General features: G+C 58.3%; 5 protein-coding genes across 5 annotated transcripts; 4 read left to right on the top strand and 1 right to left on the bottom strand.

Moving 5' to 3' along the window:
* Positions 1 to 1558: 1558 nt before the first annotated feature.
* CMQ_8209 (uncharacterized protein) lies at positions 1559 to 3127 on the top strand (the record flags this gene model as incomplete). The annotated part of the gene is made up of 6 exons (XM_014315750.1): positions 1559 to 1776; positions 1869 to 1923; positions 2024 to 2103; positions 2173 to 2429; positions 2500 to 2800; positions 2854 to 3127. 6 exons carry the CDS (start codon positions 1559 to 1561, stop codon positions 3125 to 3127), a joined length of 1185 nt encoding a protein of 394 aa, XP_014171225.1.
* A 1797-nt stretch (positions 3128 to 4924) lies between these two features.
* CMQ_8136 (uncharacterized protein) lies at positions 4925 to 5420 on the top strand (the record flags this gene model as incomplete). Its single annotated transcript, XM_014315677.1, has 2 exons — positions 4925 to 5121; positions 5192 to 5420. The coding sequence occupies 2 exons, from the start codon at positions 4925 to 4927 to the stop codon at positions 5418 to 5420; spliced, it is 426 nt and encodes a 141-aa protein (XP_014171152.1).
* Positions 5421 to 6212: 792 nt separating this feature from the next.
* On the top strand, positions 6213 to 7590 carry CMQ_8235 (gcn5-related n-acetyltransferase; the record flags this gene model as incomplete). Its single annotated transcript, XM_014315776.1, has 3 exons — positions 6213 to 6973; positions 7152 to 7448; positions 7536 to 7590. The coding sequence occupies 3 exons, from the start codon at positions 6213 to 6215 to the stop codon at positions 7588 to 7590; spliced, it is 1113 nt and encodes a 370-aa protein (XP_014171251.1).
* Positions 7591 to 7663: 73 nt separating this feature from the next.
* CMQ_8041 (uroporphyrinogen decarboxylase) lies at positions 7664 to 8952 on the bottom strand (the record flags this gene model as incomplete). Its single annotated transcript, XM_014315582.1, has 4 exons — positions 7664 to 7737; positions 7814 to 8749; positions 8796 to 8837; positions 8898 to 8952. The coding sequence occupies 4 exons, from the start codon at positions 8950 to 8952 to the stop codon at positions 7664 to 7666; spliced, it is 1107 nt and encodes a 368-aa protein (XP_014171057.1).
* A 117-nt stretch (positions 8953 to 9069) lies between these two features.
* Positions 9070 to 15392, top strand: CMQ_8301 (fungal specific transcription factor domain containing protein; the record flags this gene model as incomplete). Its single annotated transcript, XM_014315842.1, has 6 exons — positions 9070 to 9262; positions 9328 to 11502; positions 12062 to 12310; positions 12384 to 13096; positions 13144 to 15294; positions 15357 to 15392. The coding sequence occupies 6 exons, from the start codon at positions 9070 to 9072 to the stop codon at positions 15390 to 15392; spliced, it is 5517 nt and encodes a 1838-aa protein (XP_014171317.1).
* Positions 15393 to 15774: the final 382 nt, after the last annotated feature.

Here is a 15774-nt window from a genome sequence, read left to right as displayed (position 1 = left end):
CTCCTCTTCCCTCCGCAGGCTCCTTCCCTCTCCAGGCTCTCACACTCCATTGCTCGTACGCTCTTGCACCTCCAGCGTCTCAACCTGCTCCACCTTCCCCAAACTCCGACCGGTTCGCCATACCGCATCCACTCCTCCTAGAGCTATATGACGGCCTAGCTGCAAGGAGACCGGCGGCCCAGCTATCCCAGCTGTTGTTGGCGCCCGGACCCATTCTCCCTACCTTACGCTGTCGTACTCGTCCGCTCCTGCAACGCTCCACTCCCCATTGCTCTTTCCCTCTCTGGGATCGCTATCGCGCACTAGCCGCTTTCTGTCCATCTGCTCGGTTCCTCCCCTCCTTCCCCTCTTGTCTTTCACTCTTGCCTTCTTACCTCTCTCACTCCCACCCTCCGTCTCCGTCTTGATTGTGTCTCTTACTCTTCCTCTTTCCCCCCTACTTCCTCTCCCTTCTTCTCTTCCTCTTCCTCTTCCCCTTCTCACCTCTTCATCTCTCTTGCGGCCACCTCTCGGCCTCCGTCTGACGGCAACGCCCCTTACCGATTCAAAAGACTCCGGCAAAGTTCCGACACAAAGCCCTTTGTGCAGCAACGTGGTACCGCCACTTGATTGCTCTGCGGCCTTCCACAGTCTTTTCCAGCCCCCAAGACAGCTTCCCTGCAGCTTGCTTGCTCACTTTTGTCTGCCTGCATTGCATCTATCTGTGCTGCTGTACTGCTGTGGCCTCTCTCGCCTCCTATTTGTCCGCCCTCCGGCTTGCCCTCCTCCACCTACCTGCAGCAACGCGGCAACCTTTTGCCCAACCGCCAGTCAAGTGGTCCTCCCGGCAAAATTCGACCAACCGCACACAAGGAACCGGAGGACAAACGGAAGAGTCAGAAACACGCTCGCGGGACGACTCCAACGACAGACGGCAAAAAAAGGCAAATAGACCAGAGAGAGCACGCACCAACGCCTTGTTTCTGGGACCGCCGTTTGTCTGGGCCTGGATCGCCGGCAGCTCTGATTGATTTCATACGGAGTACGGAGTATTCCGTGTCAATCGCCAGCAACCACACACGCACACACCCCACTCCCCTCTTCCCAACACGGCTTCTGCAACGTCACAAATTCTGCAATTTTCTGCCATCTACACCCCAACTCTCCCTGGCTGCCCTTTCTCGTTTCCCTACCTGCAGGCCACGCCGCCCGTCTACGTTTTAATTTCTAGCCTCATACAACGACCTCTCAGGACCCTGAACAAGACACGAAAGAGCAAGGAGAAGTGACCGGAGAGAAACCTGCACGAGACAGCCCGCCTGGACATTGTCTCTCTTGTCTTATCTCCAGACCATCGGAACCAACACACACGGCACCCTGAAGCACTTGATCTACCGCAGCTATGAACGCGCATATCTATCCTCCGCAGTCTCAGCCGCCGCAGGCTTTGCAGCACCACGACTTGCACTCTCACAACCACAATCACAGCCACAACCACGGCCACAACCATAACCACAACCAGCTTCCGGCACTGGGCCAGCCTGCTTACAACTCACATCCCGGCTCCCATCATTCCGCAATGAGTCTTCCACCTCCGCACGGCTATGCCGACCAGTATGCCCACCACGCGCCACCGCCACAACAGCAGCAGCAGCAGCAGCAACAGCAACAGGACCAACCCTCGCACTCATCTGCTACCGCTAGCCACGATTCAGCTAAATCCTCCCCGGAGCAGGACGCAGCCACTCGAAAAGCTTTGGAACCTATCATTGGCAGCGAAGGAAGCCGGTCGTACAGGTATGTCGTCCTGTGACGATTCCCGGCCACTTGGGCCTGCGTCTCTCGCATTCTCGTGCCCTGCTGACGCTGAACGTGGCGCCTTCCAATAGACTCGACGTGGTGCAACAGCCGAAACGCGCGCGCATGTGTGGATTCGGTGACAAAGTATGACCTGGCCCTTTACTGCGTTTCATATCTTACCTCTTCGCCTACAGCGATGTGTCCCCTTCCCCTCTTACTTCTGCTTATACGGCCCGCTTCCTAGGACCGTCGACCTATCACCCCGCCACCATGCGTTCGCATTGTGGTGACAGATCTGGCCACTGGCAAGGAAGTGGATTGCAAGTATGTGCAACCGTAGACCCCGAACAGAAGGATAGCAGTCGCATGATAGCTGACACGATGCCGCTCCAGCGACATTGAGCACACCATGTTCGTCCTGAACGTGGACCTCTGGTCGGAAGATGCACTGAAGGAGGTCAACCTCGTGCGCCATACCACTACGACGCCCTCTATCTCGTCCACCACCCCGGCCTCCTACGAGCAGGTCGAGAATGCTTCGTCATACTCGGCCATATTACCCTCCAATCCCCGGGATCAGGGCTACGGGTCCGGCATGTATGGCCATCCGGGCGCAAACGCATACGGGTCCCAGCCGCATTATTCTCAGGGTATGTGTTCGAGGGCCGCCCGTTGGGCTGTTGTACCGGTAGCCCGCCCTCCTAACATGTCGCATTCTAGTCTCTGCCTACATGCAGCACAACGGTTACGGCCAACCCAGCCAGTACTACCACGGCGCAGAGTACGGCGGCATGCAGATCTCGTCGCAGCCTCAAGGCTACGGACCACCGCGCATCTTTGGCGGCCCCGGAGACATGATGACCCAGCGCCTGATCCAGGGCAACCAGCCGCAAGGCATGTTCACCCGAAACCTGATTGGCAGCTTGGCTGCGAGCGCCTTCCGCCTGCAGGACCCCAACGATAAGATTGGCATTTGGTTTGTCCTCCAGGACCTTAGTGTGCGGACCGAGGGCAACTTCCGGTAAGCATTACCCTCTGTCAACAGCAGCAGCTAGCCGACTAATCGTCCCATAGCCTGCGATTCTCGTTTGTGAATGTTGGCGCCCCGCCCACAGACCCCAACGGAACCTCATCCGGCCAGATGTCGATCGTCAACACAGGCAAGGCACCCGTGCTTGCCTCCTGTTTCAGCGATGTGTTCACCGTCTATTCGGCCAAGAAATTTCCGGGCGTGTGCGAGAGTACCGTTCTCAGCAAGACGTTTGCAACGCAAGGCATCAAGATTCCCATTAGGAAAGAGGGAGCTGGCAAGAATGGCCGTGGTGAAGAAGATGACGATTACGAGTGAGAGTCTGGATGACACCACCATTGAACGAAGCGAAGGTGCAACGCACATGTATCGCGCGCTTGGCCAACGATAGCTGCCAGCAAGCGTGCACACGCTCGCACAAAGGCACGAGGGAGGACGGCATGCAGTACTCGACCACGACGTGTTTTGCAAGCCAGCCACGAGGGTGACGTGGACTGATGGTTCGACTTTAATGTGAGCCATCTCACCTATATCACGATTGGTCGATTTGGGTCAAGCTATTGAGGCCAGCATATGGCAACGAGCTTCAGCCTTTTGACGAAGCTGAGCTTGTGATTTCCATCACACGGCGTTTGTCTTTGGTTTGTATCCTTCAGTAGCATTTTATCAATACCCAGATCAACGGCATAGGGGCGCCGGTAGACGGTTGCGGGAACGGGAGGTCTCAACTAGTCATTATACTTTGAACGACAAACGGCGGTTCTCAAAAGAGATCTTTCCGGACAGCTTGCGTGTCTAAAGGGGCTTTTTTTGCCATATTAGTGGCTTGAAAACCCCTCTGATTTATTTTTATAACATGACAAAGATATTGGAGCGTTACAATGCGCGTAAGGAGAATTTCCACCGCCTAAAACAGGGCTCAAAACCAAACTAAGCCCAATCAAACAAGTCTTGCCGATGAAGCTATCGTATGGCAGACAGCCCCGAAGGCCGAGAAGCTGCACGCAGAAGCTTCAGCTGACGGCTCTGCTGGCATCTGGAGCGGTCCGGCTACGGATACGTCATGTTCTATTTAGCTCGTCTCTGTTGACGATTCTAGGTTGCGAGCCAGCGGTACTAGTTGAAGGGCCGAATTTGCGACATACAGCTGCAAGTAGTCTTCCCGGCTCGGACGGCCAGGAAGAAGGGAAAAACAGAGTCGGCGGATGACTTGCATTGCATACATAGCGGCTTACTATGTATCAAACATCTTCAATCTCGGCCTCGCCGTAGTTCCGAAGAATAGCGAAATTAGGCGTCTTCTGGGAGGACGCCATGGGTGTTGAGTCAGCACAAATTAGCGGCCTGTCAGCTTGGGGAAAGCGTTCCCGGCAAGGCAGGAGTTGGAAGCAAATTTCGCATAGGGAGAAAAAGCGAGGAAAAAAAAGCCGAAAAAGCCAAGTCGATCACATGAGGGACAATGCGCCATCAGACAGGGGAATGGGGTCAAATATGGCGTACGGCATTCTGTGCCACTTCTCCGTGCTCCGTACAGCTTTTTTGTGTTCTTCTCCCCGCTAGAAGCAAAACTATGGAGTATTTCATGACTAACAAAGGCGAAAGCCGCACACAAGGAGACGAGTGGACGATTTCCATTTACTTTTGGTTTGCCATGGCCGTGTGACCACAACGTAGCCCATCCTTGTTTGGTCTTCTTCCCCGTGTTTGTGTACCTTTGACTGCTGAAAAGCTTGCAGTCTAGCTTTGCCATCCCTGGCCGGCACCGCCCTCTGCTCGGTTTCGTTGGTTTTTCGTTCGCGTGATGCGAGACTGCTGCTGTGTACGAGTTGTAGTCTGCAGGGGAGAAGAGCAATAAACGAGAAAAGTTTTCTTTCTTCGTGATCACGACGCAAGGTCCCATCTTCGTCTTTGTCCCCTTGCGTATCCGCTTTGACAGCCCTCCGATGTGGCAGCCTCGCTTGCCTTTCTTATAAAACGCATTCTCCCCGGCTTTGCTCAACGTTTGAATATTTCTTAGTTCCATCACAACAGTCAGTAGTCAAGTTTGTCTTTTGGCCGTCTTCTCCCGACATCTCGTCGTCATCCCATCCGTTTACTTGCCACACATACGATATCATGGCACAGCTCTCCTCGCACGGTCGCGGTGGCGCTGGCAACATTGTGGACAGCTCCAAGTCGCCCAAGCTGCAGCCCAAGGATCTGGAAACGCCTATGCTCAAGACGTCCATCGTGACGACCGGCCGCGGAGGCACGGGCAATATGGCCCGCAACACGGACCCCAAGGAGACGCGCGCGCGCCAGGACGTGGAGCCGTAAGTGCAGATCCCTGGGAAGCAAGAGAGAAAAGAAGAAAAGAAGATGACCGCGACTGACCATGTTCAGTGTGACTCGTCGTCCCAGCATTGGAGCTGCACATGTCGGCCGTGGCGGCACCGGCAACGTCTTCAAGGCCGAGGAGGTGGCGGCAGCAGAAGACGGATCGGCCATTGCTGACGACAAGTCGTCGACGCACTCGGACGAGAGGAAGAAGCAGCATCAGCACAGCCATAGCCACAGCAACAACGGCCTCGCGGCCAAGGGCAAGGACTGGCTGCTGGGAAAGCGGGCGTGATGGGGAGACGGCAGTAATGACTCTTGCCGCTTGGGCTGGAAGGGACGGGTGCCTTTTTCTTGCTCTATGTCTCGGTTTAATCAGCGGTGCTTTTCTTGGACGGTTTATCATGATGTATTTACGACAGATTCCCCTGTTTGTTTCCTGTTCAAAGGACCTCTTTATTTTGGCGTGGAGAATCCCGGTAGACGGGATACGAATCCAAGCTTATTTGACCTGGTCGGCAGTACTCCGTAAGTGAGGCTGATATCATCCACAATGAAGTGGAGCAGCCGGTTTCTCGGGACGAGGATGAGGCATCATCATGTTCGTTTGACGAAGATGGGCGTATGCACTACCATCTCTGATAACTGGAGTTGAGCTTGCCAAAAAAACGTACAGCAGCGGGTATTCGCTGGTCGTCACCGACCCAACTACTAATCCGCCGATTACTGGTTTAACTAGGGGAGAGCGGACGGGATCCCGTGCTTTCCAGTATCTATGGCCGTACGTGGAAGAAGGAGCGTGGGGAAGGTTTATATCGCGAGACCTGGACAGTGTGAAGCAGGACTGGCATTGGCCATGAGTTGCGAAGGATGCCAGGAGTTTGGCAGTGGCCTTGTACAAGCCATGGCTCTCCTGCCATTCCAAGGCACGACGAACCACACTGTCGTCGGTGGTTGCGAGATCGCAGCCGTCTTATCTGCTGACTAAGCAGACCTTATCATCCAAAGCCCTATGACACACAAGTAAGACTCATCAGCGCAAGTCTGCACCGACAGACACAGGCGCACGACACCACCCGAGGCCAAGATGCGATTCGAAGACGTGCCGGTGCGGCCGACGGCGGGACAGCTGCATCGTCTGGGCAGCCATGTGCCGTTCTCGCTCGGCCTGCTGCGGCGGCTGCAGTCGGCAGCTGGAGCATTGGACCGGGCAGCCGAAGATGCGATCTCGGGTGGGAGCAGCGCGTGGGCGCATGTCTTGTTTGTGTATGCAGACGACGACGAGAAGGACGGGGCGTTTGCGGCAGCGTATGTGGACCTCTCCAAGGCGCCGGAGACGCAAGTCTGGCTGTACGCCTCGGACGAGGATGCGGACGGGGTGAATGACGGCACAGCGGTGCCTCAGGTCGATCGAGGCGCAGCTCTGGCGGCCAGCTGGTCCGAGGCACGGCGCACACGCATGCGGTCACTCGTAGGGGCTCTCTTGCGACGTGTGCGCAGCCTCACGGCCGAGCAGGCGCCGTTGGTCGAAGCCGTGGCCGCTCACTGCACGACAAACGTCAAGATCAACATGCAGGAGGGCCTGCGACATGTTCTGGCGCCCAACGTCACGGCCAAGGGCACAACCACGACGACAGCAGGTGTCAATGGCAGCGTCACGGCCGTGTACTGGGATGCCTATGATCGCTGGCTGTTTCGCGTGGCCGACATTCCACCGGCGCCGTCGCCTGTCGACGGTGATGAGGATCTCGTGGCTGTTCGTGGATTCGACCGACCGCTGCGTTGGGATGTTGTTCGTCAACCGGATGTGTCTCTGATACAGTCGCGGACACATATTCCACGGAAAGAGTATGTATTTTTTTTTTCTTTTTCTTTTTTCTCGCTTCGCTCGATTTGTTGTCCTTCTCTTATTTTTTCTTTTCTTGATTTCTTTCCTCGCTTCGCTCGATTGTCCCCTCAACTTGTTGTCCTTTTTCTTCTTTCCTCGCTTCGCTCGTTTTATTTTTCTCCCTTACTCACCTCTCAGAGAATCACTTCTCCTCGTTCCATCAGTTGCCCTTCGTGACGGCAACACCCTCATCGCCTGGGCCTTTCTCGGCGTCGACGGCAGCATCTGGACGCTACATTGTGAGGAGCCGTTCCGTGGCCGCGGCATCGCCAAGGTCCTTGCCGCCCGCCTTATTCGGCTTCACAACGGCATCTTCAGCAAGAACACTGGCGGCATTGACGACGGCTGGTCTCACGCCGACGTCTCGGCCACCAATCCGCAGAGCCAGGCGGTATGTCGTAGTATTGGCGGCCAACGGGCCTGGTCGTGTGCTTGGTAAGTTTTTTTTTTTTTTTTCCCTTCGCTTCGCTCGATTCATCTGTTTCTCGTTTTTTCTCCTCGCTTCGCTCGTTAACAACCCAGGATCATCCTCAACTACGATAGCTTTGGCGACGATATTCCCGGCGAATGGACATAGACATAGATGCAGAATAGAGATTTCATTTTAAGCGCCATCCATTTCACTGTTTTATTCACCCTGCTTCGATCGCCTATGTCTTTGTCTGTCTGTGCACCTCCTCGAGGAAGAACTTGAGGTCGTCGGGCTTGACAAAGGGAGTGATGCCTGAGTGGATTAGTAAGCGGATTAGATAAGCACAAGAAAAGAAAGACAAAAGAAAAAAAACAGGAAAAAAACCCACCGTGTCCGAGGTTGACGATCCAGCCCTGGTGGCGATTAGCCCAGTCGAAGCCGACGACCATATCGCGGACAGCCTCGACGATGGCGTCGTGGGTGCCGTAGAGGACACCGGGGTCGGCATTGCCCTGGAGGACGACGGGGCGATCGGCGCGGGTCCGGACGGCTTCGGCCGGGTCGTGCTGCCAGTCGAGGCCGACGACATCGTAGCCGAGCTGGCAGCAGGCGTCGAGCGCGTACCAGGCGCCCTTGGGGAAGACGATCATGGGGACGGGGGCGAGGCCGAGCTGTTGGAGGCGGCGGGGCAGGGCATCGGCGATGTGAGCGAGGGCCGGCTGGGCGAAGCGGCGAAAGGCGGCCGGAGAGAGCTCGCCGGCCCAGGAATCAAAGACCTGGACGAGCTGGGCACCGGCCTGGACCTGACGGGCGAGGTGTTCGACGCAGACCTCGGCGAGCTTGTGCAGCAGCTGGCCAGACGTGTCCGGGTGGGCGTAGATCCAGCGCTTGCTGTGGGCGAACAGCCTGGTCCCACCGCCCTCGACCATGTAGCAGAAGAGGGTCCAGGGCGCGCCACAGAAGCCGATCAGCGGGACGCGGCCGTGCAGCTTCTCGCGTGTTCGCCGGACGGCCGCGTAGACGTATTCGAGCTCGTCGGCTGCGGCGGCCACCGGCTTCGCTAGCAGCGGCGCCACCTGGGGGTCGTCTGGATCGGCTAGCGGCGCTGGGAAGTGCGGACCCTTCTTGTCGATCATCTCGACCGTCATGCCCAACGCCTGCGGCACGACCAGGATGTCGGAGAAGATGATGGCCGCGTCGATCAGCCCGGCAAACCGCTCGATCGGCTGCAGCGTCAGCGTCGAGGCCACCTCGGCGTCGCGGCAGCACTCGAAAAAGTCGCGCCCACCCTTGGCTACGTGGTACTCGGGCAGGTACCGGCCGGCTGCATCGTCAGCTCGAATGGCCAGACACCAAGCAGGAAGACGTACCTTGGCGCATCACCCAGATGGGCGGTCGCTCCACCTTTTCGCCTGCGACTAGTCAGTCTGTTGCCGTGCCATTGATCGTCGACAGTCCGGTAGTCTGCTCACCCCGTGCCGCCCGCAGGAGCAGGTCGTTCTGCAGCACCTCGGTCGTGTCTGCCATTGTGCTCGTTTGGATTGGATCCTGTCCGTTGTCCCTTTGGCCAAGAAGACGAAAAGTAGAAGGAACGTTGTCCCCCCACCAATGGTCTCCCTTATCGGCTTATCGGCACCAGCCACAATGTGGCTTGACCGGCTTGCAATTCGGCCGTTCTGGTTGGTGCTGCTCGGAAGCTCATCAACAGGAAGAGAAGAAGAGAAGAGGAAAAGTGCAAACCGGATTGGCGACGGTCTGGACGACTCGACGACTGCCGACGACTGCCCGACCATACGCGGCATCGGCCATCGACAGTCGAGTCCAACAGACGGGCATGGTGCGACGATAAAGCGCCTGTCGCGATTCGTCTTCGGTCCTCCTTTGGGCTTCTCTTCACAAAAGCCATGGTCTCGCGGCGCTGTTCCCCTGACCTCGCCGTCGCGCCTGTCCGGTTCTGTTACTCGCGCCGTCTTGCCAGCAACGTACCCGGTCCGCTCGAAAGCCGTCGCCGGCTGGGCAAGCGCCAGATGGCCGACCTGCATCTGCACCTGCATCTGCACCCGGCCGCGCTGCCGGCTGCCTGGACCAGCGCGGCCACGTCTGCCGCGGCCGATCTGCGCCGTCAGTGGCAGTGGACGCCGCCGCGGGACGCTGCTGCCCGGCTGGCACGCGAGGCTGACGTCCGTGGCGTGCGCGAGGCCCAGAACGCATGGGCTGCCGTGGTCGAGGCCATGCCGACCTGGCTGTCCAGGATGATAGAGGGAAAGAGAGGGGGAGAAGGAGAGAGCGAAAAAACCGAGGTCGACACTCTCAGAGACATCCCTAGAACATCCCACGCCACAGCGCAGACCCTGCTTTCCGAGATGGACGCCTCTTTGGACCCTTCCTTTCTCGACGCCTTTCACACCCAATTGCGCCTTGCCGCTCTCGAGCCCGACCACGCTCTCGCCATCTTCGATCGGCTCTGGCTCCGACAACAAGGTCTGTCTGATGTCGCCGCTCTCTTTGCTGCCGTTCTCGATGGTGTCCGCAGCTGTCGCCTTCTGCAGCCTCACGACCTCGGTCCCGCCTTCTGGCACCGGTTGCTCCTCTGTGCTGCTGACGCCGTGACCACAAACACAATGACAGCCACCATGTCTGGCCATCTCGCTGCCGAGATCCTCTTGACTGCACCACCCGAGATCGTTCGCCAGCTCGACCCCAACACTACCCTGCCGCTTCTGCTGGCTGCCGCCATGACGACCGGGTCCACCGCTGCGATACGGTGGTCTTCTTCCTCGTTGACCCCCTCTCCCACCGCCAGTGCTGCCTGGACCAGCGCCAAGCTACAGCGCCAGCTCGACGCTATCGAAGTCGCCTGTTCTGCTGGCGACCTCTCTCGGGCCACTACCGCCCTCCAGACCGCTCGTGGCCTGCACCAGTCTCTTGTGCGCACACTCTGGCTGGCCGGCCGGCTACTCTCGCCCGACCACGTCTTTGCGGTCGCCATGGCTGCTGTTCTGCACGATGTCGACCCCGTCGCTCTCGTTGCCGCCACCAACAGCCGGCTGCAGCAGATGCCGATGCAGAAACACCTCTCCCAAGCCACCCGCCACCGCTGGCTTCTCCTCTTGGCCCATCTGCCACATGTTCGCCAGGACGGCTTCTTTCCGGCTCTGCACATCTGGGGTGCCGGCCTCAGCCTCCCGCAGCTTTGTCGCCTCTTGCTCGCCCACTGGCACAGCCGCGGCTACGTCACCGAACAGGCCGCCCTCTCGTTTGACCGCTTTGCTGTCGATGGCCACAATCTCGACCACATCGCCCTCGCCGCTCTCGCCCTCGCCGCCTTCCGCTCCAAGCATAGTCGCTCGCGCTGTGTGGCCCTCCTTCTCAGCCTCTGTCGCTCGCTGCAGCTGCTTGGCCGCGATGCCCCGACCGAACTCGCCCGTTCTGTCGAAGCCTTGGCTGCTTCTGCTTCTTCCACCACCTTCACCACCCTCCCCCCCTCCTTTCTCGAGGCTGTCGCCTGGGCTGCCGACGACGTCAACGCCCTCCTTCGGCTCTACGCCGTCTATGCTGCCCAGCCGAATCGCTCGCCCTCTGCCGCCTGGAGCATCGCCTTCTGGGATAAATTTGCCGACCGCATGGCTGCTGGCCTCGACGACGGTTCTCTCTCCCTCACCCAGGTCGCCTATCTCCTCGATCTGCCTGGCTCTGGCCACGCCAAGACAAAGACGCAAAAGACCCAGACTCAGAAAGGCATCAAGAGTCCCACCATCCGACTTGTCGAGCGGCTCGCTGCTCAATATGCTCTCGATCCCAGCGTGTCCTCGAGACAGGCTCTTCGCGGCGTCGAGCTCTGTCGCACCTTTCTGCGTCGCCACCGCCGAGGACCTATCCCCGTACCCTCGCCCACTACTCTTCGCGCCCTCTTCCACCTCGTCACCCGCGATTTCCACAACGCCCAGCCTGGCCGCACCACCCGTCTGCGCTGGTACCTCACTGCCGTCGAGCAGGAGCACGGTCCCGACGTCGCTCGTACCAGCGCTCTCGCCCTGGCCCGCTGGCGTGTCTTGGCCATTCAGGCTGGACACCGTCGTCCTGATCCCAAATCATAGACTCCGTACATCGGAAAAGAATAAGAAAAAAAAAACATCATGACATCCAAACGTGCATCACGTGACTCCCCAATCCCAACAATCAACAGCCAAGAACACAACCGAGACACTGCGTTTGCCTCCATCGCTGTACCATAGTAGCTCTGCGTCACACGACAGACTTCTCCTCGTCCCCATGCTGCAGCCACAACAACTCACCGCCTAGAATCACGCTTGCCTGCCCTTCGTCTGATCTTTCGCCTGCCCTCGCACACCAATCGCCTTGTGTCCTCACCTCGCTGGCGCGTCTGTCACCTCCACCGGATCTCTCTCTTCCACTTGACGGCTCGGGAACGTGCGTGCTCCAGGCGGTCTCGAGAAGCGAGCGGACGAGACACAGCCTTTCTCGGCGAGGCCGTCCCATCGCCTCCCGTCTCGGTAGAAGTCGCCATCTAGAACACATGGCAGCTCATCGAAGCCGAGGCCCACAACGAGCCATAGCCGGAAGCGTACAGCCTGCAGCCCGTAGCATGCATGCAGCTGCTGTACCAACCACCCAGACGACAAGGGCCTGATATCTTGCCAGAACATCTATACGCCAACAGATCCAGACGTCCTGGTGGCCCGTCGCTCTGGCGAGACCGCTCTGCTTCCTAGCATCCGGCCAAGTGAACGCCAAGAAGGCAAGAACCAGGTGTCTGGTAGGACGGCTGAAGCTTTTGCCGAGATATGCCGAACTGCACGACCGCTCACGTTCTGTGTATCGCAGCAGGCTGCTTACCCGTGCGGCAGCACAGACATCCTCTCCCGTCCAGAAGCAGCTATGCGCCCCAGGTCGCCTCACCTTCTCATCTCTCCCGTTGCCATTGCATCCTTTCCAAGCTCTCTGCAAGCTTCACACAATCGAATGGGACATGGATTGGCACATGCATCAGCAGAGCAACATCCCGACCGAGGAGCTCCCGCTCGTGAAGACAGAGGCTAGTATCCATATGGCCAGCTTCGCCGACCATTGCGGAACCTTTGGCCTTGCCCACGCATATCTCGGCGACAGCGGCAGCTCACAGGCCGTGCCAGCAACACCAGGCGACGAACCGGCCATGGCGGCGACAAAGAGGCGCATGCGGTCCATCAAGTCGTGCCTCGAATGCCGTCGACGCAAGCTCAAGTGCACCAAGTCGCAGCCATGCCGGAACTGCGCCAAGGCTGACCGGCTGTGCCTTTATCTCGGCCACGATCTGGACGCCCTCAGCAAGATGCAGATCAATGGAATCAAGGAAAAGGTCGCCTGGCTCGAGCGGGAGCTCGAAAAGACGGCGCGGAGTCGTCAGCGCCTGCGCACAGATGTGACCATGCCGTTCCGAGTCCCGCAACAAGCACAGCCAGCCGTGGACGTGTCCGGCATGTCCACGCTCTTGCCGCAGCTCCAACCGTCGCCTCTGGTCGCAGACGATGACGACGATGAGAACGAGGACGACAACGGAGGAGACTCGTATGGCTACAGCCAGGACATGGTCGACCTGGGCATTCGCGTCGGCAGAATGCGCATCACCGAGTGGATCGGAGGTCTGAACCGGCCGCGTCTGGCCGAGGAGGTGAGCAAAAGGAGGCACAAGGAGGCTTGCCCAGGCTGACACGACAGATCGAAATGAGGCTCTCCGGCACCGGGACCTCTGCAGTCAAAGATGTCGATTCCAACAGGAAGAGAAAAGGCGGCTGTATTGGTGAGATCCCCGACTTTCTGCTGCCGTCCGACGACTACATCATGCCGGCCAGTAACCTCTGCTGCGGCCCCTTTGCTGCCAATCCGCCGGTACAGCAGCTGCTGCCGCCGCCGGCCGTCTGCCGTCTTCTCAGCCGCAGATACCGCGTGTCCGTGCATCCGGTGGCGCCCTGTCTGCACTGGCCATCGTTTGTGCCGCAGCTGTCGTCGTTCCTGTCCGAGGTCGCCGGCCAGCCGATTCGACCGTCCCGATCGCCCCGACCGTCGCTGCAGGCGCTCGCCTTTGCCGTGCTCTTTTCTGCTGCCGTGGCAACAGACGAGGCCGAGGCCGCCGAAATGGCCGCTGCCTGGTCGCTGTCGTCGGCCAGTCCGGCCGCCAGCCGCGTGCAGCTCGTCCGGGCTGTGCAGTGTGGCCTCGAGGCGTCACTCACAGCCGCCGACTTTCTGCACACCACATGCATCGAGACGCTTCAGGCGTTTGTGCTGTATCTCATCACCCTGTGCCGCGCCGAGATCTCGCGTGCTCACTCTGTTCTTGTCAGTGCCGCCATCCGCATGGCCGAGTGCATGGGTCTTCATCGCGACGGCCAGGCCTTGTGTCTCACGCCGCTCGAGGTTCACATCCGTCGCCTGCTCTGGCACCAGCTCTGCTTCCTCGACATCCGCACCTGTGAGGCTCAGGGCCCTCGACCTACCATCCGCGCAGACGACTATGACACCCGCCTGCCTCTCAATTGCCGCGAGGAGGACCTGCAGATTGCCAGCTCGCGCTCTCCGTCGCCCTCTTCCGCCTGGACACCTATGTTGCTAGCCGTCATTCGCTTCGATATTAACGAGATGATGCGCGTCGTCTGGAACGACCGCCGTCGCCTCGAGGCCCATCGCATCTCGCTGGCCGACGTCATGACCAAGATCGAGCACTTTCGCCGCCACATCTTTGCAAAGTACGAGCCGCTGCTCGAGCCCAGCGACTGCGACAGCAACAATACCGCCGCTTCCCGTCGTTATACCCGCCTCGTCATGCAACTGCTCGTCTTTCGCCTGCACGTCATGGTCCTGCATCCCTACCACGCCAACACGACGACACCACTGCCCGACGACCTGACGTCCATCCTGCTCAAGAGCGGCGTCATGATCGTCGAGACTGCCGCCCAGATCGAGACTAATCCGTCTTTTGCTCCCTGGCGCTGGTATGGCGGCACCTACCAGCAGTACCAGGTCGCTTTGCTGCTGGCTACCGAGGTCTTCTTCCGTCCCGACTCGCCCTTCCACCAGCGCATCTGGCGCTGCCTGCATTTTGTCTTCGATGTCGATCCGTCTCGTCCGAGCCAGGAGAAGAGCAAGGCCATCCTGCGCGAGATCATGCACAAGACTGCCGTGTACACCCAGCAGCGATGCATGCGGGCGCTCACCAACATTGCCCAGGCCGTACCAGACCGTCAGACAGTGCGGCACGCAAGCACACCAGCAGGATCCGGATATGTCGACAGCACCGAGAATTCGCCTGCAACTGCCGTTCTCATTAGTGACATTGACTCAAATCACAACCCATTCGCTGCGCCTTTGGCGTCTCTTCATCCTGTCCATGGCCACCAGCGAGAACAACAAAGCCAGTATCGGCAGCAGCAACAGCAACAACACCACCAGGAACTACCATGGCACGTCTCACAACAAGTTATGGAGCAACACAATCACAACCCACATCCAATGGCTGTCGATATGGACGACTTCGCCAGCGATCCATCATTACACATGGCACCACCGCCGCTGTCTTCCATGCCGCCACCATCTCTTCAGATACCTCTACGGCCAAACTTGCGACCAAACTTGCAGTCAAACCTGCAGCCACACCCGCAACCTCTGCAGGCCCCTCCACAACCCCTCTTCTCGCAGAACATGGCCTTTGCCGGCGTCACCAACGGCGAGGCGCTCTGGAGCCTTCCACAGAGCCAGCAATCCGGCATGGATAGCCCCGAGGGCTTTCCCGGCTGCAGCGTGGATGCGGCCTTGTTTATCCCGCCGGTGTATCCTGCACACCTGCCGCTGCAGAGCTTGGAAGGGCTGATCTGGGTGAGTGGCGGTGTCTCGGGGCAGTCTAATTTCTGTCGCTTCCCACTAATACTCTGCTTTAGGATGAGTTCGAAAACACGTTCACGACACAGCTGTAGCTGGACCGGCACGATGAACAGGCTACTTGAACTGTGTGATTGCAGTCGAAGCAAATTATTTGCGGCGGTTCCTTTGGCACTTTTTGGCGCTTTTGCAATTTCCATTTCTATTTTTGTGTTTAGAGATAAAAGATCTTAAAATTCTGTTATTTGCTTCGTCACTCGTTCCTTCCCTCTTCCCTCTTTCCCTTCGTTTTTCCTTACCATAATACACTTTAAAATACAGTCTTATCCTGCAAAGGATCCTATTTCCCAGAAGGTTAATGTGTGGTGAAATTAAATGTAGAATCGTGTAAATTATGAATGAATTCTTTGTTCGTTTCAATTACGCCGGCTCGTGAAAAAATCTGCAAACATGGACCACGCAAAATGGCCGGTCCTG

Source organism: Grosmannia clavigera (assembly GCF_000143105.1).
Source record: "Grosmannia clavigera kw1407 unplaced genomic scaffold GCSC_161, whole genome shotgun sequence".
Taxonomy (NCBI): domain Eukaryota; kingdom Fungi; phylum Ascomycota; class Sordariomycetes; order Ophiostomatales; family Ophiostomataceae; genus Leptographium; species Leptographium clavigerum.
The sequence above is the reverse complement of the archived record's forward strand: the minus strand, read 5'-3'. Positions and strand labels throughout refer to the sequence as shown.